A 23,131-nucleotide genomic window follows, 5' to 3' on the forward strand; every position below is an offset into this window, starting at 1 on the left:
GGGGAGAAGGGGCTCCAGTGCCGTAACTTCAGAAAGAATTATGGTGGCCCGGGACACTCCTGGTGGACAAAAGCATGAGGCAGTGAAGTCCTGTGAAGAGCACCAGCTTCTTAACTAATTAAGCTAGGTGGGTTAAGGAGTTGGTGATACCAGAGGCACTGGCCATGTAGGCACTCTGGGAATGTAAGGCCAGCCACACTATCTCAGAAAATGAGAGAGGAGCCTCCTGCCAGACCTGGAGGCTGTTCCCTGTCCTTGTCCCCCCAGCACGCTCTGATGAAATCACCCCCTCAGGTCTGGTGGACAGTTTTGCTTGAGGTCACTTCCCCGTGCCTCTCAGGGACATGGTGGCTCCTCTCCCTGCACTGCCCCGACGGCCGCCCCGTGGAGATTGCAGTCACACGCCGCTCCGGATTCAGTCACCGCCACCCCAGCCAACGATGAGATCAGCCATCCGGCACGTGGTGGAGACCGATTGGCTTGAGATGAGCTAATGCCTGCTCTGCGCAGACGGATGGAGGGGGAGGAGGAGGAGACACGCTGACTTGCTAGCTCATCCCATGACGAGAGCCGTGGTCCAGCCCGTGCCCTCCCAGGAGGACAATCCGCAGTTCCCGCCTCCCAGTAGGGCTCAACTCAGACGATGGAAGCAGGGCCATGGCACATCCCGGTACTCTCTGCCGGCAGGTCTTCATTGCCTTCCCTGCAACACCAAACCTTCTCCTGTGGTCTTGCACAGCATCTCACCCCATCCCATCAGGGCCCATCTGTCTGTAAAGTGATGACATCCCCTCTGTGGGCTGGCATCCCAGCCTTCTGTTGCGCTGAGCTTCTGACTCTGTCCTGGTGCCAGATGGCTTTGGAGGCAGATGACTTCATCTCTTTTAAGGGGGAAAGGGATCTGTCAGCATTGCTCTGTAGGAATCAGTGTGCATCATCCTTGGTGGAGAAGCCAACAAGGGGAGCACGGTACAGCAGTGGTTATGACCCCACAAAGGGCCCGAAGAGTCATGGATTCCAGTTCAACATGGCCAACAGCTTTGTGTTGTTCACTCTTAGCGATCCATTGTGTTTGATCTGCACGACAGCCTTGCGCAACACCATAGAGAGTGGGGGGCCCGATTCCAGCACAAGCTCTGTGGTGATGCCCTTCTGTGCGTGTAAGGGCAGGGACTGCCCAGCATTCAGCTTCAAAAGCCAAAGATGGCTTAGTGGAGCCTGCACTGTGTGCTGGGGAGACCAGGAGGAGTCGTGTGCATTGCACCAGCCTCTATCCCCAAAACTAAGTAAGATGGGTGGCCTGAGTCAAACCCGCCCATCAATGGGCTCCTCTTGGACCTCAGGCCAGGATAACCCGGAGCTGCTCTAAGGAAATCTAAGTTCAAATTTGCATTGGGTAAAAAGGGTGAGTCTCAGAGTGAGAATCAGGTTTGCACACAGAGACGTGGTTCAGGGCCTTTGGTTACCACTCGGAGATTCCACTGCAAAGGCAGAGATGGATCCACCCTGTGCCCCTTGGGAGGCTTCAAGAAGATGAGAGAGATGCCACCCGCCTGTCCCTCTCTGCAGACAGCACCCGCCTCACTCCCCGGCGCGTTCTGCCCCGCTGGGAGCTGCACGGTGCTTTGCAGCTCCACAGGAACAATCCTGACTCATCGGAGCAGCTTCACGAAGGGTTATTATCAGCGCTGGTCAACGAGGTTGCAGTGCACACGCAAGCAGAGGGAGCCGATTCCTGCGCAGGGCTGGATCCTCCCCTCCCCCAGCCACACGCTCCCGCTTGTTGGGGAAAATGCTGCTGTTGTTCCAGGCAGATAATCGCCCCTTCCCTTGCAAGTCCCTGCACGCTCCCGTGCAAACATACCCACAGAGCGTTTCAGCACAGCAGATGCTGAGGCTCAAAGGCCAGATCCACAGACCAGCTCTTCTTTTTGCAAAGGGGAGACAAAAGTTGTTTGTCCCTGAGGGAGGTAATTCTCTGTCTGCCTTGGCTCTGCCTCGGGGTCCGTCAGACCCCGGCAGAGCGGTGAGCGGATATTTGCTGTAGATTTGGAGGTGGCCTGATAAATCAGGTCAGGCACTATGGGAGAGCAAAGGGAGCTGGGACCACTTAGGAAGTGCCCACCACAAGGTTGGCTGCCCACCCTCACACAACGGCTGGAGAACTTCAGTCCGGATCTGGGCCAGCTCGCTAACAGAGTGCCAGACCCTCAGCAGGGGTGAGAAAGGGGGTTGCACCATCACGTCTGTTTCTGAGGGCAGGAGGGTTTGGAGAAACACCCCGGTGCCACATCTCAAAAGCACTACCCTGACCTCCAGATCCATGGAGGCAACGTCCCAGCGGGGCCAGTTGCCAGTGTTGGCCAGAAAGGGCACATGTTTAGGAGGATGAGCTGGAAGATGGGCCTGCAGGCATGTGTTCAGGAGGCAGGCAGATCTGCTCCCCAGGGCAATGAGTAGGTCTAGCCATTGGCAGCGAGGCCCCCGTAAGTGTTTCTTGTCGGTCCAGAGAGGCCCATGGTGATTTCCCTACCCTAGCCTGAACATGCTGCTTCTCTCACAACTCTTTGCGTGCAGCTAACCCACAGCAGAACATCTTGGCTTTATCAAATGGAGATCTTGGGCGGAACCAGGAAATGAAATCCCTCCCTGTGATTAGGGAGAAAGGAGCGTGTTTGCCAGCCAAGCGATGGAGCCCTGACATTCCCCGCGCCCTGGAAAAGGGCCCATTGCATCTGACGGGGCGAGATCCCAGCAGCGGGACATGGTGGTGTGAAATGTTGACACCAGCTTATGGAGCTTTTGTTGGCTTGTCTGATTGACTGTCAGAGTGGTGTGAAGCAGCAAAGCCAGGCATCACGCATGGCTCCGTCTTCCTTCTTTCTTTCCTCCTGGCGCAGCTCTCCCAGCCAGGTCAATCCTCTCTGCTGGCAACCACAGGTAATTCTGCAACCCACCCCTTTCTGCAGGAGCAGGAGCCGCTCCTTGGGACAAACACAACACTTTTCTTCCCAACCCAGCATGACTTCAAGTTGAGTAGGAGAGCTGAGAAGGCAGAGACATCCAGTTTTCACCAGTCCCAGGCTTCCACCCACCACTGCTAGAGAATTAATAGCTGGACCTCAGGAGAAGTTCTCCTGTGCTCCTTTCCCTTCCTGGATTACTGGGATAACAACCAATCCAAACGGGCTCCAAGAGCCCTTGCTTGCCTTTGTACGGAAGGCAAGAGTCCATCTTAGTGTCCTAGCCAACTATAATCTGAGGATTTTGGGGTCCCTTCTCCACAGCTAGAATGCTGCTCACCCTGATGCTGTGATTTAATTAGGAAAGGCAATATTTCTTATTAAATCGCCTGGTACATTTGGAAAAATAGAAAGGGTTTTGGGCAATCAAGTCCTCCTTTGCTCACATCCCAAAAATGCCTGTCTATTTTTTTTTCCATCTACACCTGTTGGGCTAATATGTTTCTCTACTCCACAGCCAGGGAGCAAAGTCTTCTCTGAGAACTGAAGTCGCTCGCAGCCCCCTGCGGCAAACAAGACTGGTACCGTGCTCTGCTGTGGAAAGGAAGACCCGGCGTTGCCAGTCTGCTGGCAACAAGGTGGAGTTGTCGGGGGCTTTTGCGTTCGCTGGGCATTTCTGTTTTGTCAGGGCATTGGGTAATAACCACCCTGAGCTCATGCCCAACCTTTCCGCAGGGTCTGCCTGATACACGGCTTCATACCAGCTTCCCCAAACAGCATTTCATCAGCAAAGCGCAGCAAAGCAAAGGAGCTGAAAGAGGGTCTCTGTGGCCACCTGGAAGACCAATGAGGCAGTGCAAAACGGAGAGCTGTCTTGTGAATGGCACGATAGTCTCTTGCCTTGCTAAAGAACAGCATTTTCAGCCTGGCTGACCGAGAACTCACACCTTGCTACACGAGATGAGACCAGGTCCCCAAGTCCAATGTCTCCAGGGTGACCCGCTGCTCCAGATGCCGGCAAAAGAAGGAAGGCGCCTGGCCAGTTGTGAAAGGCTCCAAACACAGGGAAATGCTGGTTCTTGTAGCGATCAGCTGATGCCCCGAAGCCAGAGGTTTGCTCACTTGTACCTTGGTATGTCTAAGTATAATACGAGTATTGTTCGGAGCCCTGCCTCAGCCCCATTGAAATCCAGCCGCCAATACCTGATTTTCTCGCCTTCCACGGCTGCGAGAGACGCAGCTGCGTGAAGGAGCTTTTCCTTTCATTCCTCCCAAATGCACCTCCCATCGCCATTGCTGACTGATCACCTGGACTCCTCTCATGAGACATCTTAAAGAAGAGAAGCTGATTTGCAATTTCAAGGTACTATTACTTCTACTATCGCTTTTGTAATCCTCAGAACTTCCCTGCAAGTTCCCTTGCAAGTCATCTGACTAAACTAGCTGGGAAAATGGACAACTGCACATGTAGATCCAACCGGATTTATGCCCTCTTCTCATTCAGTTCAAACTATTTCTGGAAAGCCATGATGAGCTCCAGACCGAAGACGTTTTCCAAGCGAAATTACGACGCTGTGAGGAGAGCACCCAACAGGAACATTTGTAGCACAAAAGCTAGCAGATCAGTCCCCAACCCAGCACTGTCTCGGGGTGACCCCGGGGAGATCGCTCAGTCTCACCACGCTGTGCAAATTTCCTCTCTTTTTCTTGGTCCAAGCTGTTCACTAGATTTAGCCTAAAATGCTGAACCATTTTTGATTCCCTCAAAACTGTATTTTCTGACGAATTTACCAGGTTGCTCTCACTCACCTCCACCAACAACCCAATATCTCTTGGGTCAAGCTCTCCCCATCTTTTTGGATTTGCACCATGAAAGCACGTGGATTTCCCAAAGATTGGTGTCCTGTGATTTAATTCAACAGTGTCTAGTTTGAGACGAGTTCCAGGCGAAGCGGCTGGGGGATTCTTAACCTGCAGTCCCAGGGGATTTGCTGGCGACTGGTAAGGTGCGAGTTTGCACCAACCATTCCTCCTCCAACGGGATGCCAAGAGGGTCTGTCTCTGTCCTCTACCCACTCCTGTGATCACTTCCATCATTGTCCCCTGCACAGAGCCTCAAAAGGAGCAGTTAGGCACCTATTCAGATTGTTTGAAGTTAAAATTATCCACTTTTCACATTCTTTACTTGCAGGTTTTTTTTAATTTTTCCTAAAACTGTACAGGAAGCTTTCTGGTCACTTCATCTGCAAAAATGCATCACGGGGTGGGGGGGAAACTTCACCTAAACCTGGACATTGATTTCCCATATTGAGACCTACCCCTGCATCTGTTCAAACCCCGTTGCAATCTAAAGGGGGTACATTAGCATTTACCGAGGTTTGGGGGGAAGAGGAGGAGGGGAAGTGAAGGGGACTGGATCAGAGGGGACCGAAGCCATGCACTGGCCGCCCATGCTCTAGACATTGTGACAAGGAGCACCCGCAGCCGGGTCCATGTCCCTTCCCCCCGGGCCAGCCCTGAACAACACCCCCAGGGGCAGGATGCTCTTTTTTTTGCCAAGAAAAATCCCCCAAAGCTCCGGTACGACGTTTGGTCTCCCTGTGCTGCCGTCTCTCCTTGCTGCCTCCCTCTTTTTTCCTCTGCCTCCTGCCTTTTCAGGACAGGGACCACCTTTTCATCCTCTGCCTGTACAGCACCGAGCACCCCGGGGCTTGTTGGCAGCAGCTGGGGTTTCTGGGGGCTCCCCCAACACAAACAACAACAACCACCTTCAAAGTGCCTCTCCGCACGCAGCTGCTCCGAGGGCAGATTCAGGTTTCCCCCACCCCCTTCTCCCCATCCCCATCCCTCCTCGCAACACCCACCTGGCAGCTTCTTAAAAACAATCTAAAAACAACCTTTGGGTTTTTCAGGTGTGTTGGAGGGATTCACCTGACATATTCCTTCCCCCCCCCCCCCACCTTGCAGTTGAGGTCCTGGATTTCATGGCAATACTAGTTCATCTAATAGTAAAAAGCTCTGCAATTATTTGGCTCTAAGGCTTGGGTCCTTGCCCGGCTCTGACACACACACACACACACACACACAAAGTGCACTTCTCCAGCGAGGGAGCGGGTGATGCCTCTCCTCTTCCTCCTCCTCCAGTCCGTCACGGAAGGGCTGGCTCTTCGGCGAGGGAGTTCCACCTCCTGCAACTTTCTCTCCCTCGCCGCTCTCAACCTGTGCCGCCGGAGTTTCAGCCAGCAAAATCCCTTCCTGCAGGAATTTCTCCGAGCCCCCTCCTCCCGTTCGCAAGCACCATGGACCCCCGGCAGCCGGCGAGGGGCTGCTGCGGAGGAGGATTTTCAGCGGTGAGGGCAGAGAGGCAGTAAACTTCAGGAGAGGTCTCTCTCCTGTTGCAACAGGTAAGGCACGCTGCTCGCTGGTGTGGGGAGTTGGAATGACTCAGGGAGCAGTCTGTACAGCATGGATGGAGGCAGGCACGGAGGACGCAGAGATTTAGTCATGAAACTGCTTTCGCACGTGAGCAACTTTCGTTGGAAACAGCTTTTTCCTAAAGATAGGGATTTGGCATGCAAAGGGAGAGCCTTTCATCTTTTTCTCCCTTCTAGCAGCCCTAGCATGGGGGGTTATGGAAGAGCCAGGAACAGCTTGAGCCATGTTTGCATGGAGTTTGTATCTGGTCTCAGCTGGGAAAGTTTAGCACGCTGCAGCCAGTGATGCAGGTGGGCTCCGGGTGGCAAACGCGAAAGCCACGCTGCTGAGCGAGGCAGGCGAGGAGGGAGTGGGCAGAGAAGCACTCCAGGTGTCTGCGCGGGCAGGATTCCTGCAGGGAGCACGCTTGTGCTGGAGTCCATGGATGTGCCGCTGCGGGAGCGGCGATGGCGCCCGGCTCTAGGCTCTGTTGTTGGCCATGTACAACCTCACTAACCGATGTGGTATCGCTCCACGGTCTGTCTCTGTGTTCTCCATTAAGCCACCTCCACTATCAGCTCAAACTCGGCTATTCCTTGGGGATCCCTGTGTGTAGATGTGATGCTGGTGTTTCCCCAGCCCTGCCTCCCTGTACGGCCAGGCAAGAGCTTCTTGCCTGCCCTGGTCCCCCTCCACAGCGGGCAGAAGAGGTGGGGACCTGATGTGAGAGCCATCATCCCTGCTTCGCACGGGAGCACGTATGCCAAGGTGTGCACATTTGCACCAACGCAACTATCAGGAACCTGATAGTTCTCTATCAGGTGCCTGATGGCCAACTAGGGTGAAACCCCAGAGCAAATCCAGTCCCAGTTCAGGGTGTGCAGGAATTATTTCCCGTGTACACGTGTGGTGCTGAGAAAAAGAGGTGAAAATACAGGGAGGGAGAACGGGGCACTTGGAGGAAACGCGGCCTTTCCAAACAGCAGTTATCAGCTAATCAGCCTCCCCGGGGGAATTCAAGGCAGACTCGGCGGAGTGCAGCGCTCCAGAGGGACAAAGATCAGCTGTCACACGACAGGGGTTGTTTCAGACAAAAGTCTTGAAAAATGCTGGCGCTTGCTTGGGTTTGCTGCTGCGAAGGGCCGAGAGTTTCCAGGACGTGTGGAGAGTTGGGCTGTGTGGTGGCCGGAGCTGGGCAGGCTCCGCCGGGGCAGGCAGGGCTGTGGCCAACAGGCTCCCGCTTCACCCAGGGTGTCATGGATCCAGGCAGGAGAAGATGGATCCTGCTGCTTCCTCTGCCCCGGCACTCGGGGAGGGGTGCAAAGAGCAGGCATGGGACGCATAGGGAGCTGCCACGGTTCTCCGGGCTGTCAGCTAGAGAGACCTGGGAGGTTATCGGAGCCTCAGGACGGAAAGCAAACAGTCTGTATCAGGCTCCTGAGGAAGGCTGGGCTGTCTCGGAATTCGGGGAGGCAAAAAAAAAAAAAAAAAAAAAAAAAAAAAAAAAAAATCACTGGGCTTGGTATTGTGCACCCTTATCATCTCGTAATATGCAGCACACCTCCCCTTATCGGGAGCAGTTCAGGGACATCCGCCTGTCGGACACACGGTTGGGGTTCCCGAGGGACTGAGCAAGAGGTTTCTAACCCAGCCAGGGGCTTCAGTTTCTGCTTCTCCCCATCTCCTTGGTGCGCTCTAATGTGCTCTGCAGCAGCGCAGAAGTGAGCCCGGCTGCCCTGGCCACCGAGGGGGGCGTACAGCAGCGTCTGCTCCTCTCCTGAGCCTTTCCCTTAGCTACAGCTCGCACCATGATAATGTGTTTCAAATCCTAATGCTCTCAGACACCAGTGCGTCTCCCAGCCCTCCAAACAAACAAGCATCACTCATGCACGAAGGGAGAGTTCAAAGGAGGCGTAACACCTGGAATCAAACATCTGTGAGGAACTAATGCATTTTGCATCCTACGCTCCTGCCAACAGCTCCAAGGCAAGTCCTAGAGGATCGTTCCAGCTACCTCCATGCTACAGAAATGGCATTCCCTGCTCCGCGCACCTCGCTTTGTTTTTTTGCCACGTGCGGAGCATACGAGCGCAGCTGCATCTCAAGCAGTAGCGAGCTTTCTTCTGTACCCTGCACAAGCATGAGAGGATTAAATACCCTCAGCCTTTTTTTTCTTTTCTTTTTTTTTTTTTTAAACTGGGTTGGCAACGCCGATGCTCCATTGTCTATTAGCAAGCTGATTTGCTGAGCAAGCAATTTTTTTTTCCTCTCAACCACACTTTTTCCTTGGCAATGGGGCAGGTACTGGTTTATTAGCGAAGCAACTTTCTTTCCTAATTCTCGCAAGAAGGAGCTCCAGGGAGGGGCAGGCTGCAAGGGCTGTTAGGAGAGGGTTGTAGCTCCAAATTGAACAAGCAACAGGTTTGAAACAAACCAAAGGAAGTGTTTTTATTCCCCCCCCCCGCCACACAGACACAGAGGGCATAATTAAATTTTGGAACACATTGCCACAGGATATTGCAGAGGCCAAGAGTGTACTTGGTTTACAAACAAGGTTTCGATCCATTTGGGATGGATGGCTCCAGTGGAGGTTGTTAAACGCAACAGCCCGAGAACAACTGTTGCACTAATGCTGGAAAGCAGGAGAAGGAGCACGTTACAGGTACCTTGTTTCTTATGCTCCTGGCACTGGGGGATCAAAATTAGCCATTTTGGGAGTGAGATTATAGAAAGAAGGCCAAGCGTGGCTATCTTGATGTACTTACGTTGTGGGACTATTTTGGACTGACCAGGTTGCACCTCGGATGGATGCTGTGAGTCAGGCAGCCCAGGACAGGCTGGTTGTGCCATGAATAGATACTCCATATGGCTCAGGCTGGGAGGGACATTGTGTGCCCAGCCTGGTACCTGGTTGTCACGGGTGCTGCAGTGTCGGCACACCGCTGCCCGCTCCGCAGAAGTGTTACGGCGGCGAAAGCTTTCAGAAACGTGTTTCCAGCAGACAGTCCGGAGTGGGAGGTAGCGCCTTGTTCCAGGAGCATAACGAGAGCGGACAAGGACACGCTGCGGCAGTGAGACCAGCCTGGGCAAACATCCCCGTCTCGGGGGTTAATCTTTTCTCCGGTGGAAGCCTGAGCTCCCCAGGCCGGGGGCTGGCTTTGCATCAGCTCGTATGGCACTGCGGGTACCGCAGAGGAGGTGGGCTGCTGTAGGCAGGTTTCCCGAGGGCAGGCAGGTCTGGGAGCTGAAGGTTTTCGATCGGCTTGCAGGTACTGCTTTGCATTCAATAAATGTCTGCTGCAGGGAATTTCTGTGGCACGGCTACCGGCATCCTGGCCGGCCATCCTTTTACAAGGAAGGATCATGCCCTGGTTGTCTCATTCATTCTCGGTCCTCTGTGTCCTTACGCTGCCTCTGAACATGGAAGAGGGACGGGAAGGAGCAGCGCAAGGCAGACAGATGGCAACAGAGTGAAAGAGGCTGCAGGCAGGGCGGAAAGCTGCTCTCTGCGCTCACCTTCAGGCACCAGAAGGGAAAGACCAGCAGGGTGCTGGGCAAAGGAATGAGAAGATCTTCATATCAGCGCAGGGACAGGTCTGCGGGTGAATGAGAATTGCCTGGTAGGAGAGAAAAAGCCGAGGGAGGAGGCACGGTGGCCAGGGCTGTGCTGCAGGGCAGAGAGAAGTCGAGCAGTCCACGTCCTGCTGAGCGCCAGGGCTCCTCACCTGCATCCAGCGGGGCTCGAGGTCCCTCGCCCAGCTCTTCATGCCAAGATGCTCTTGGACTCCTTCCTGACAAATTTTACTGATCGCAGGATAACATGCATGTTCCCCACAGGGAATCACAGAAAAGGGCATCAGAGGACTACTGGCACTCAGGTGACGTAGCCTGTGTCCTTATTGCAAACATCCAGGTCGAGTTAAGGTGTGGATGAGGATGCAAAGGATCAAACAGCTCAGGGTTAGAGCCCCTTCAGAGACTGGGCAGAGCTCGTCCTCTCTCCGGGCTGGGGTGGGAGCTGAGCCCGGTCTGGGTTCACAGCTCCGGTGGGTCAGACGGGAGTTGTGCGCTGGGATCCCTGAGAGAATCTCACAGGCTTTGCAGCACCTAAATAAACAGCTGTTTTGCGAGCAGCAGAATTCATGAAGCTTGGTTGCCTCGGGCGCTCGCTCTTGTGTGGATTCTCTGATGTCTAATAATCGGGTTGGGCTCACATTAGAGCCTTTTCTTCCAGCTGGGAGTCCTAATTTGGATTTCTCTCCTCTCTCCTGTTGCTTTTCACAAGCTTGTGCAAACCTAACTCCTTTCAAGTCTTCACCTATCTGGTTAAATTTGGCCGAAACTGGCCAGTGGATCCAAAAAGTAGCACGGAGGACTGACAATGTGGATCCCGCACACCAGCTTCCCTCAGTGGTCTGCAGACGGGGGAATGATTATCAGTGCAAGGCAATTCGCATCCCAAGCACGAGGAAAATGTGAAAGGCTCGGTACGAGTTTTGTCGGGAGAAAGCAATCAAGAAGGAGCGTAGGATCCCTTGTGGGCTCTCGCAGCCTGTGCTGGTGGTCACAACGCGCCAGCTGGGCCGGCTAGTTTGCAGTGACCGAGGTACGTGGCTCTCGGCACTAACAGCCTCCATGGGAGCTGAATCCCAGAGAGGGGCGCACGGTGCCAGCAGCAGGAGAGTTGGGCACGCTCACAGAAGTACCTGCCACGCTGCAGCTGGCTCTTGTGCCAACACGCTTGGGCTGCTGCGCTGCGGTGCCCAGCCCCTCGCACCCTGCCTGGTGGGCAGCTCCGCCGAGCCCCCTTCCCACCGGCACTGCCCATCCCCCGGCTCCAAGACCGTTTCTCTTCACAGGCAAGAAGTACCCCATTCCCACCAGAGCCACCAGTGGGATCTGCTGCTTCCTCCCTGTCTCCTGGCTGTCCTAGCTGCCCTCCTTGGACAAGGAGATAGTCATCACCCCCGACACCTCCCTGCAATGGCAGCTTCTGCACCATGGGCAGGATTTATCTGCCTGCTGTCGGATAACTGGGGAGGGCAGGAAGCGATCAGTGAGAAGAGAAAAGCAGCTAATCTTTTCAGGGGAGAGCAGAGGAAGGGGGTTAGAAGTAATGCATAAGGATGCTTCCCCCTGCCCTTGGCACAAGCAAGTCAACCTCCCTGATTTCTCTGGGACAGGAGCCAGCAGCAGGGCAGTTGGCACTGCAAGGCTCCCTCAGACCCCCACTGAGGGCTCCACAGCTCTGGAGCTACACGGTTAACTCTTGCTCCAGAATGATGTTGCAATGCCAAGACAGATAAAGATCACTGACCCTTATAACTCTACAGGGAGTTCAAGCCTGTTCAAGTTCTCCTGTGCCTAACAGAGGAGCTTCTGGAGGCTTACAACAATGACAGAGAAACCTCAGCTATGCGACATATCTGAGCCAGGCTTAGGTGTTGGCGGCGGTACAAAAATCAGGCTCTCCCCGGGTTCCTCACAGAGCATTGGACACAAATGTGCATCGCAGGTGGAAAGATGACAAGAGAAAGCCTTCAGCTTCACATGCAAGATGGTGCCTTGCCCATGGACAGAGGATGGCTTGGAGGCAAAGACACGTAGCGCCTGCTTGCTCCGGTGGAGGGGCAAACCAGGGCAGCAGGTAGAGCAGCAGGGCACAGTCAAAGCCATGAGGATGGGACAGTGGGGGAGACATCCGAGGGGGAAGAGGGCGAGTAGCTGGCTGGAGAAGGCCACAGTAAGATAACATGGAGGAAGGTGCCTTTAGAGCCAGTCTGTATCTGAGCACTCAATTTGTGAGCAACTGGCACGGTGACAAAGATGGCACAAGCATTCGGTTGTGTGGGGGAAGGAGGACATCAGAGGGATATCAGAGTAACTAAACGCTTCCCAGCCACCTTTCCCATGTGGGAGGCCATCCCACTCTCTCCTCTCCTGCGCGACTAACCCAAGTCTTGCACATGTGCCTTCACCGCTCCAGGGACAGCATCCCACCATGCTCCCACTGTCAGCCCTGAACGGTGGTCCTAGCAGGACCCCTGGCAGGTCCACTGGCTGCAGCCGACTAGACCCAGGGAAGTCAGCTCTGTCTCAGAATGAAGGATTTTTTAAAAATTTTTTTTTTTTTTTTTTTTACCAACCCCTGCAGCAATGCAGCCTGACTAGAGAAAAAGGGTGTTCCAGCACCATCCCAGGTCTACCAACCTGGGGCCCAGCTTGCCCCACGCAAGTCAATGACTCACAGGCTCCCCCCAGAATCCTTCAAGAGAGTCTCTGTTCCTCCAACACCCCTTAGAGACTGCCGGTCCAAGCTCCCCAGGGTACCCAAACTCCCCAGGGCTAAAGCACCTGCCTGGTCCAGCTGGCAGATGATGGGAGGAACATCTCCTTGATGTTCATAGGGCTGTATTCATTCTGCTCAGGGACCTGTATGTGACCCCCTGGCATGCTGAGCAGCCCAAGCAAGAGTCACTGCTCCCTGGACCAGCACGACACTCATTAATCCAACAGCTTTCCATGGCTCTGCAGCTGAGAAGCTCCCAGTGCAGCCCACCCCAACTGCACACAATCTCTTTACCGCCAGGAACGGAGCTGAACCATGAAATCGTTACGGCGCAGGACCCAGGCACTGCCCATGGGCCACTCTCTGTGGGGCAGGAGCAGCATTTCACAGGTCACTCAGAGCAAGGGCAGACCTCGGTTGTGAAAGGCACACGCACCAGGTTTTAAACGATCAGCCGCCTTGCTCCAGGCTGTCTAGCAATCTGGAAACAATTTCCAAAGGTCTGTCCAAGCCTTTTGGAGATCGGAAAGTTGAGATGGGGAAGGAACAGCCCAACTGTGCCCTGGTGGAATCTGCAAGTCCACTAAAAAGCTGCACCCGCACTAACACCCCCCAAGCAGGCTGGTGCAAAACACAGTTCTGCAAACATCAGCCCTATGAAAACCATCCACAGGCACTGGAAAACCCCGAGATACATTAAGGAAGGAAACACCATAACTTCAGGGGCTCTTTTCATTAGTTTTCTGGCTTTGTGTAGTACCTCCAGGATGTATTTCTTCTGCTTTGCTGCAAAACCAGGCAGAGCCTGCACAACCGAATGCAGGAGCAGGATCTCCAAGGACAGCACCAGCCCGGATTCAGCATCCCATTCAGAGAAACGCTGACGAGATCATGGGAACGGCTCTGTGCCATGGCTTGGGAAGGGATGGGTTTGTTTGTTTTTCAGACTCCAAGAAAACAGTTCAAAAAATACCCATCTCCCAGCAGAATTCAAACCCCGCAGGCCCAGCTCTGTGAGCAATCAGCAGGGAACTCACCAGAACTGAGCAAGGCTCCAAATGGAAAAGGATCTAATTCCCATCAGCGTTGCTGCGGCAGAGGAGAGGGCAAACATGAACCAAGCAGCCCAGGCCCCCCCCGCAGGGTGTATATGGGTTGTTTCAGCGCCGGGAATCAAAACATCTCACAGACATGGCTCAACACCCGTACAAGAAGCGTACTTTTTAATCTGCGACTTCCCAACATTAAAAACCCAGGGACTGCTTTCTGGTTGATCCTACGTGGCGGGTGGCTGTAAGGACATTACCCCAACCATAGCTGAATCCCTTCTGCTCAGTGACCACCCAAGCCAAGAGGAGACAGGGTGCCAACACCAATTCACTTTCCTAAAGCCTTGTACCCGCCCTCTTGTATGATTTACTTCCTTTGCTCTCTGTCTCTATTCCCCAGCGACCTCTGAAATTCACCTTTAAACTGCCCCGTCATTGATTATTCGAACAACCAACGCATTTCCCTTCTCCCCCATCTCCTAGTGCTTGTAGCCTCCAACAAAGATGTTGAGGTCCTTGGGGATGGTTTTGGTCGGTACCTAGCCCGGGGGAAGGACTGTTTCTTGTAGTGAAGAAAAAAAAAAAAGAGAGAGAGAGGTGGGAGGATAGTGAGAGAGAAAGAAAGCTGAAGAAAGAGAGTTTTGGATGTGTGCTGGCAAAAGAACAATAAGGGAAGAGTTGTCCTTATTTTTCCAAGAAAATGAGGATTTTCCTCTAATCTTCTGATGTCAAAACTTTGGGCCAAGCCCCCACCACGGCTCGCGAGGGGAATGCTGCTCTTGGTTCACTCGGCACTCGCCTCGTTTTGTGCTTTTATTGCTTTTAAATGCTCCTCTTGAAGTGAATCAAAAGGTGGGGTTGGGGCCACACCTCCATCCTGGCAGGCTGCAGCATTTTTCTGCAACATGGCCGACAAACACAGCAGCCTGCATATCACAGGAGACCCCGGGGAGGACCCCCCAGAGGACCCCCTGGGCCATGACCCAGCCAGACGGAGTAGCCGTGCCCTGCACCGATCCCCCCCAAACCACCCATCTCCACAGCCTCCCCACGCGCACACTTTGAACCTCGGCGCTGTGTTTGTTCCTTCGTTTCAAACCAACAGATTTGGGCATGCCTTTGACAGAGGATCACAATTTGGATGTTAAATTTAGACGCGCGCTTAGGCTCTGATTAGAGATACACCAAGTGTTTACTCGCTCTGCGGGGAGTTTGCATCTACAGGGCTGAGGGCGAAGCCCCTCGAGGCTCTCTGATCCTCGCCCGGTGATTAGGAGAGGAGGCTGAATCACCACATAATGATGCCCTGGTATTTCCCTCAGTCTGGAGCGTGCCTTACCTTCCTCAACTGCGCCCCACCGATGGGCTTTCTCCAACACATCTGCCTCTCCATGTGCCACCAGCTCCAGGAGGGCATCCGTGCCCCAGGAAGCCACAAAAAGGAGAAGCAGAGAGCTTTCAGGAGTAGAAATAACTGATCCCATGAGACGAGGGACCAGAGACAGGTGAGGATGTTTAAGTGTTTAATGCTTGCAGCTGATGAGACAGCCCTGAAGTGGGTATCACCCTTGCCATAGGTGCCATGGATCACACACTAATTACTGTCAGCAGGAGAACATGTGGTAGCACAGCTCAGAAAAACAGGAAAAATGTTTCTGCTAATCTACAGGAAAAATCTGTCACAGCCACAGTTGATTTCACCCAGCCTCAACATGGAGATCCTTCGACCCCATTGCAAGGACCCTTGAGCTTGGCAGCGCTGCCCCCTCAACAGCCACCTGCATAAGGGATTTTAAGGGCTAGTAAATTGATTTTATGCCGTTTCCGCGTTATGCATGGCTTTGCCACCCACGGTACAAAAGCCATAGAAACCCACTTCGTTTCTGCTCGTTCATTACTGACACCTTCCAGGGGCGGTTCCAGCGGGGCTTTCCCTGGAGCTTAGCCAAGGCCGTAGTTAACCAGATTCGCCCTCTGTTCAGAACACTGTGCCCCGTTTTTCTGTTGAGCTTCACCACGGCCTTTGGAAATGTTCCAGTCCCACTTCTGTATGGTTTTGCATTGTGAATGTGGTGTAAATGGTCCCAGAAGCAGGAGACGGAGGAGGGACTGCACAGTTATCTCCTGGGAGATTTATTACTCTTCCCATTACATTAAAACCACGCTGGAGAAAAAGAAACAAGACATCCAGTACATCGTTGTTTCCCTACCAAAGAAGAAAGACTACAAGTAGTAGGTGATGGTTTCCAGTCCTGAGGCGGGATGTTGCGAGCTTTCCTGGTAGCCCCAGGACGTTCAACTGGAATAGGCCAACTCTTGTAGGACACTATGGTCACCAACCCTCTCCATCTCATTCTTTTCCCAAAGGATAAAATAAGAGAGGATAAACATGAGCTTGTGTGGTGGAACTGCTCAAACAGTGACAGGATATCCCAGCAATACTGGTATAGAAATTGTCCAAGCAGATGCACATGCAGTAATAAAGATGATGAAATAGCAAGTCTTGGAGCACAAGCAGTTGCTGTCAGGGGACACGACGGGGTCTCTGTGCTAATGTTGGGGCTTTGGGCATGAGCCCTGCCACAAAGAGAAACTATTAGACTTCAAAAGCCGATAGTGATGCCTCCTAGAAAATTCTCCCTAAGTTTTGTCTGTACCTTTCAAAGTTTCAGATCATTTCCAGAGGAAATGAGGCTTCTGCCTCATGCCCCATGCGTGTAGTTACTCTCCATCCCTCATAATAACTGCTGAAGTCATTGATTGCTTTCAGCCCAGCTTGTAATTGAGAGCAAAGCTCTCAGAAATATGAGGTCATGACAGGTTTTGTAAAATTATTAGCTAGACAGAAGAGTATAACCCTGCTAATGCCCCCACGGAGGAAAAAACAGCGATGTGAGTGAAGCCCTCCTTAGATGTCAGGAAATCTACAGGCAGGACATTCCAGGAGAGATTCAGAAGAAAGTTTGCATCTTGTTAAATGCCAGAAAACCCACTCCTTGCTCCAGGTTATCCTCCCATATTGAATTGCTGGTGCCCAAGAAGGCATGTGCTTTAGCTCCAGCTTTTCTTGTGGTTGTGGAGTTCATAACGTCTCTGCCTTGTGGGTTCTCTGATGTCTTATAAGAGATGAGTTCACATTGCCATTTCAGTACAATTCAATTAAAAAGTCAATTAGCCCAGATACAAAGCGATCGGCTTCATTAATTCTGCTGTTCATGGAACAGCACTATGTTTTGTTGCTGTTTTATTCTGCTGTCTTATTCTACTCTGAATTGTATGTGACTTTTCCTGCTCCGCAGTCCTAGTAGACACACGCGCACGCAGCATGCATACATCTTCTTTCCAGGTTCAGCAGTTGAAAATGTTGGAAGGGAGCAGCTCTAGGCAAGTCCCTACACGCTGCAAAACTTTTAAACGTTGTTAAGTAACAAGCAGAGCTTTTAAGAACATGGTTTTCAACTTCTCAGAAGGAACCACATGCCTTTCTGGATCACCTAGCCCTGTCCTCCAAGATTTTCTTTCATTTGCTGTGCGTTTGAGACTATGTGGTATTTCCTAGAAGTGAAATGATGTCATAAAAAAAAAAAAAAAAAAAAAGAAGAGTATGAATTTTGTCAAATCCAAATTGCGTTGACTTCTCTGCACATTCTGGTAGTTTCACTCCTGCTTCAGACCATTTGTTTCAAAAAGGAATGACCGGAGCAGGGAGATTGCTGCATGGTTGACATCTATTTACCACGGAAAAAGGCATTTGAAGGAAGTATGAAATTTACAGCTTTGTATTTATCTGTAATTAGATATCTCAGAGAGAGAATGAGACACATACTGTTAATCAGACTCTGATAATTTGTTCCTAACATTCAACTTGACTTATAAATTGAACTAGTTCTGGCTTTTAAAGAGATGAGTCTTGAAAAAGTGTCTGGAAAAACAAGTCTTCCCTGTTTAAATCAGGAATGTGCCAAATGACTGGCAGGTACTTGATATATAATTTAAATTTAAAAGAGGAAGAAACAGTCCTAGATAAAGATCTCCTGGGATATTTAGGGGAAATATATGCACCTATATTTAGCTTATCCTGGGTTTCAACCCCTGCATGCACACACAGCAGCACGCACTTAGCTTTTGAAAAGAACAGGCCTTGATCCCTTAACAAGCTCCGCAAAGCTCACTAATAAAGTTACATCCTTGTTAATCACGTATGTGCTCCCCGGTTCCTTCTTTGATACACCTTGTTAACAGAGACACGTCATGGAGCTGCAGATGTTCGTTAGAGAAGGAAGCTGATGGCGGGTGGTCATGGATGGCAGATCCTCCGCAGGAATCCTGACCCTGGGGCTTTGCCGTGAGAAAGGAGGAACCAGAAAGATTACTCAACGGCTGAGGGTGACATGGTCTAAGTGTCTTGCTAGAAATCTGCTCTTTCGAGTAACACAGAGGAGGCTGCCAGGGTCAGACCTGCGAATTAGAAGAACTTTGAGGTAACTGAGATACAACTTGACTAAGACCTGAGCTAAAGCTGTTGAAAAGGCCACATTGTAAAGCTGGCCATTCAGAAGGAATTTGCACAACGTAGCAGGACATGTCTGCTGAGGAAGGAGAACAGATTGCTGTAGCAGGGGGAGAGGAAAGGGAAGACAAGCCACGGGGAGAGACATCAAATCACAGTTTGTATATTGTCTCTTGAAAATACTCTGCAAGAACTTGTGTGGAGAGAGAAGTTAAGATGGAGAAGGGAGGATGGAGAAACAGAACAGAAGTGAGGTTCGGATTGGGGTGGAGACTTCAAACGTGCTGTCTGACTAGGGAGAAGGCAGAATGAAGGGAGCGAGAGATCATTCACAGAATAGGAAGCCACATTGCATGGCTTTTTACATTTTGCCCTCTACAAGGGCAAAAACTAAAGGAGAGAAAGTGAATGGATATGAGCCAGCATGGGGATGTGGGAGGACAGGTCTCTCACTGGGATAGAGGGAAGAAGAGCAGAGCTAACAACTGCATCAGCAAAGATCACGGTAGGGAGAGCAGGGAGGTGAGGCTGAGCCCGTGGAGACTTTTTGTCTAACACACGAGCCTTAATAAATTTACCAATGTTCTTCCTTTGACACCTGCAGGACCCAAGGAGACACCACACCATGGAAGTCACTGTCAGGAGGCACTTCCTGAGTTTTGCTGTTTTCCTGATGCACTGTGTGGTCCACAAGGCGAGCTGTGAGAAAGGCAACACTTCCCCTCTGCACTTCACCCACTTCTTCTACAATGCCACCATCTATGAGAATTCAGCCCCTAAGACCTACGTGGAGAGCTACGTCAAAATGGGTATTTACAAGACAGACCCCGAGTGGGACATCAGGTACAGAATAGCATCTGGAGACAACACCGGTCTCTTTAAAACAGAGGAGCACGTGATCGGGGATTTCTGCTTCTTGAGAATAAGAACCAGGAGCAGCAACACAGCACTTTTAAACCGTGAGGTCAAAGACAGTTATATGTTAATAATCAAGGCCACAGAGAGCACCTTTGCCTACGAAGCCTGGGCCAAAGTCTTGATCCACATTCTGGACAGAAATGACTTGAAACCTCTCTTTTCACCCCCCTCCTACAAAGTGTTCATCAGAGAAGACACTCCTCTGAAAACGGTGGTCAGCACGCTCAGTGCCACTGACGCTGACGCTGGCCAGAACGCTGAGTTCTACTATGCCCTCAACACCAAGTCCAACCTATTCACCGTCCACCCCACCACAGGAGCAGTTATGACCACAGGCAGGCTGAACAGCACCCATCGAGGCAGGCACCACCTGCAGGTTTTGGCTGTGGACAGAATGAGAAAGATCACGGAGGGGAATGGCTTTGGGAACTTGGCTAGTCTCATGATCCAAGTGGAGCCGTCTACCAGAAAACCCCCCTCTATCTCCTCAGTGAAGGTGACGCCACCTGACTCAGCTGAAGACTTTCTCTATGCAACTCTGTCTGTAGAAAGTGGTGACTCAGAAGCAGGGATAGATTCGGTTGACTTCGTGGATGGAGATCCGGGAAGACATTTCAAAGCCATCAAATCCTACTTTGGGAGCACTGAGTTCATGATTGTGTCCACCAAAGAGATCAACTGGCTACTTTATCCATTTGGTTTCAACCTCACTCTGCAAGCCAAGGACAAGAGCAAGCCACCATTGTTCTCTCCTATTAAAGTTATCCATATACCTCCCTCCAAGTATGTCTCTGCCAGGTTTGAGAAAGAAGTGTACCGGGTCCAGCTCAGTGAATTTTCCCCAGCCGGAAGCCAAGTTGTTATGGTGAAGATCACACCAGCCTTCCCAAATCTTAAATATATTTTGAGACCTACTCCTGACAGCACTAGCTTTAAAATCAACCCTCACACTGGACTGATAACTACAGTCACAGCAATGGACTTCCATGAGCAGTCTCATTTTGAACTTGAAGTTACAACTGTTAACAGTCACACATCCACGACTGTTATCATCGACATCACGGACTGCAACAACCACGCTCCAAGTTTTAGTCAGTCTTCATACCGTGGGGCCTTTGATGAAAATGTTCCTCCTGGTACCAGTGTCTTAACAGTAAGGGCTACAGATGAAGATGAAGGAGACAATGGCTTTGTCACCTACACGATAGCCAACCAGAAATCGGTTCCCTTTGTCATTGACCCCTATTCTGGCATCATTTCTACCTCCAAGTCAATGGACTACGAGTTGATGCAGAGATGGTATCATCTACGAGTGTGGGCATCTGACTGGGGCTCCCCCTTCCGCCATGAAACGGAGGTGTACGTCTCCCTCACGCTGAGCAATGTCAATGACAATGCTCCTGTGTTTGAGAAGGCAAGCTGCAGTGGCACCATCCCACGGGACTTTCCTGTTGGGAACCCTGTGGCCACGGTCTCTGCAATTGACAGTGATGAGCTGCAGCATATCAAATACGAAATCAAGTCTGGCAATGAGTTACGGCATTTTGAACTGAATCCCATCTCTGGAGTAATATCCCTTAGAATATCTCTGCGTGATCTTCCTTCTGAACCGCCACTTTTCTACTCTTTGAAAATAACTGCAACAGATGGAGAGAACTACGCTGTGCCAACATCTGTAAATATCACTGTGGTCAACCAAGGTCTCCCTGTCAAAATGCAGTGTGAGGAAACAGGAGTCTTGAAACAACTGACAGAAACTATCATACACTCCATTGAGTCTCAGTCTCAAGGCCACGGGCAGGATGATGAAACCTCTCTGAACTTGCATCTTATAAACCATAACGCTCCAAAGTTCGATGACAGCTTTCCACGATCTATTGATATCGTGGAGACTGTTCCCATCAACTCAACTATTGCTGACCTTTCAGCTATTGATCCTGATACTGGTTTTAATGGAAAATTGGTCTATGTGATCTCAGATGGAAATGATGACAGTTGCTTCACCATTGACCTGGAACTGGGTCTCCTTCAAGTCCTTTCTCCTCTAGATCATGAACGAACCAGCTTCTACATTCTTAACATTACTGTGTACGACCTTGGCACACCACAAAAATCATCCTGGAAACTCTTGGCTGTGAATGTGTTGGATACCAATGATAACACTCCTAAATTCCCACAAGGTGCCTACTGGGTGGCAATACCAGAACATGTAGCAATGGGGACAACGATAGCTCAACTGAAAGCAGAAGATGCTGATACAGATGACAACGGGAGAGTAAAATATTCTCTCCTAACCCCCACTGATAAGTTTGCCATTAACAGTGTCACTGGAGAAGTGACAGTTACAGGTGGCCTGGATAGAGAATTGTGGCCTGGCTACGTGCTGAAAATAGAGGCTAGAGACCAGCCCAAAACAGGCTACCAGCTGTTCTCCGTTACGGATCTCATTGTGACTCTGGAGGATGTCAATGACAACACCCCTCAATGCCTCCCAGCCCTCAACAGCGTGAAGGTCCCAGAGGACCTGCCCGTGGGAACCATTCTCCTGTTTCTGGAGGCTTTTGACCCAGACGCTGGCTCTGGGGGCGAGGTGAGGTACAGCCTCATTAATGATGAGGAGATGATGTTTCATGTGGATAAGCTGACCGGGGCACTCCGGTTGGAGAAGGAGCTGGACTATGAAAAGAAGGACTCTTACAATCTAACCGTGCAGGTCAGTGACGGCGGGAAGCCCTTCTCTCGCTCTTCCCTTTGCCACCTGGAAGTGAACATCCTTGATGTCAACGAGAACTTGCACCCACCACGCTTTGCCTCCTTTGTCTTCAAAGGCTGGGTGCAGGAAAACAGCCCTGAGGGCACATCAGTGATGATGGTCACGGCAAAAGATATCGATAAGGGGAAAGATGGAGAGGTTCAATATTTCCTCCGAGAGGGGACTGGCTTGGCTGTCTTCCACATTGAAAAGGACACAGGTAATGACAGCTTAGTTTAATGGTGTACCTTAAAGACTTAAATGGCATGCTGTGTTTGGCCTGACTTTTTGACCCAACAGGGCGTTTCTGTATTCTCTCTCTTTACAAAGTTCCATGCATTCAAATCTTCCTTGCTTGTGCAGGGATGTACAACGTGCGTCCCTGTATCTGGGGAGGAGCAAGCAGGGTTTGTCTCCTTAAAATAATGGAAAATCAATGCCTGTCCTCCCCAAAATACTGAGGTCTTCCCTTTCACTTGTGTATTAGGTCACCGTCAGCACAAGCAAACCCTCACCTTCCACACAATCTCCCAGCCATACAAGGTTGGTGCCACAGTTTATACCTGCAGCAAAGACCGGGAAGTAGACTAGAGACACAGACTGGTCTGGCATTAAGGACAAAGTGGTCTGAATTGCTTAAATCCCTCACGAGCACTTTCTGTCATTCTTCTAGGCACCATCCGGACCATAGGACCACTCGACCGAGAAGGAACGTCTCACTACTGGCTGACAGTGCTAGCTCTTGACCTGGGGACAATTCCGTTGTCTTCGGTGACAGAAATTTACATTGAAGTCACTGATACCAATGACAACCCACCTCAGATGTCCAGACCTGTCTTCTACGCCTCTGTGATGGAGAATTCCCCACCAAACACTTCCGTCCTTCAGCTCGATGCCTTAGATCCAGACTCTAGCTCAGAGGGAAAACTGACTTTTCACATCCTAACTGGAAATCCTCAAGGACTCTTCACCATTAACCTCGTTACAGGTAAGACTGACCCAACTCAGCATCTGTTTTTGAGGTTTCGAAGTGCCCAGAGGATGTTACATATTCAATATAAACAGCCCACACAGCTGCCTTTGTCACAACTTCCTTCTGCAGCAAAAGTCCCAGTCTCCAAATACACTGTGTGGGGAGGCTAAGGATTGAAACCCTCAACCTGAGGGCTGCGATTTGCATCTAGATGGCTCTCAGAATGACACAAATGTGCCACTTTCAAAGCCCTAACCAGAACC

At 51.3% G+C, this 23,131-nt stretch overlaps 1 protein-coding gene across 1 annotated transcript in view; it reads left to right on the forward strand.

Moving 5' to 3' along the window:
* The first annotated feature begins 6,230 nt into the window (after positions 1 to 6,230).
* Positions 6,231 to 23,131, forward strand: part of FAT2 (FAT atypical cadherin 2) — a 58,808-nt gene continuing 41,907 nt past the window's right edge. Inside the window, exons 1-3 of the mRNA XM_054217597.1 lie at positions 6,231 to 6,367; positions 18,830 to 22,115; positions 22,569 to 22,883. Coding sequence (XP_054073572.1) covers positions 18,851 to 22,115; positions 22,569 to 22,883 — 3,580 coding nt within the window. The 5' untranslated portion in view covers positions 6,231 to 6,367; positions 18,830 to 18,850. The remainder of the gene's footprint in view (positions 6,368 to 18,829; positions 22,116 to 22,568; positions 22,884 to 23,131) is intronic.

The sequence above is a fragment of the Rissa tridactyla genome, chromosome 11 (genome assembly GCF_028500815.1).
Source record: "Rissa tridactyla isolate bRisTri1 chromosome 11, bRisTri1.patW.cur.20221130, whole genome shotgun sequence".
NCBI lineage: Eukaryota > Metazoa > Chordata > Aves > Charadriiformes > Laridae > Rissa > Rissa tridactyla.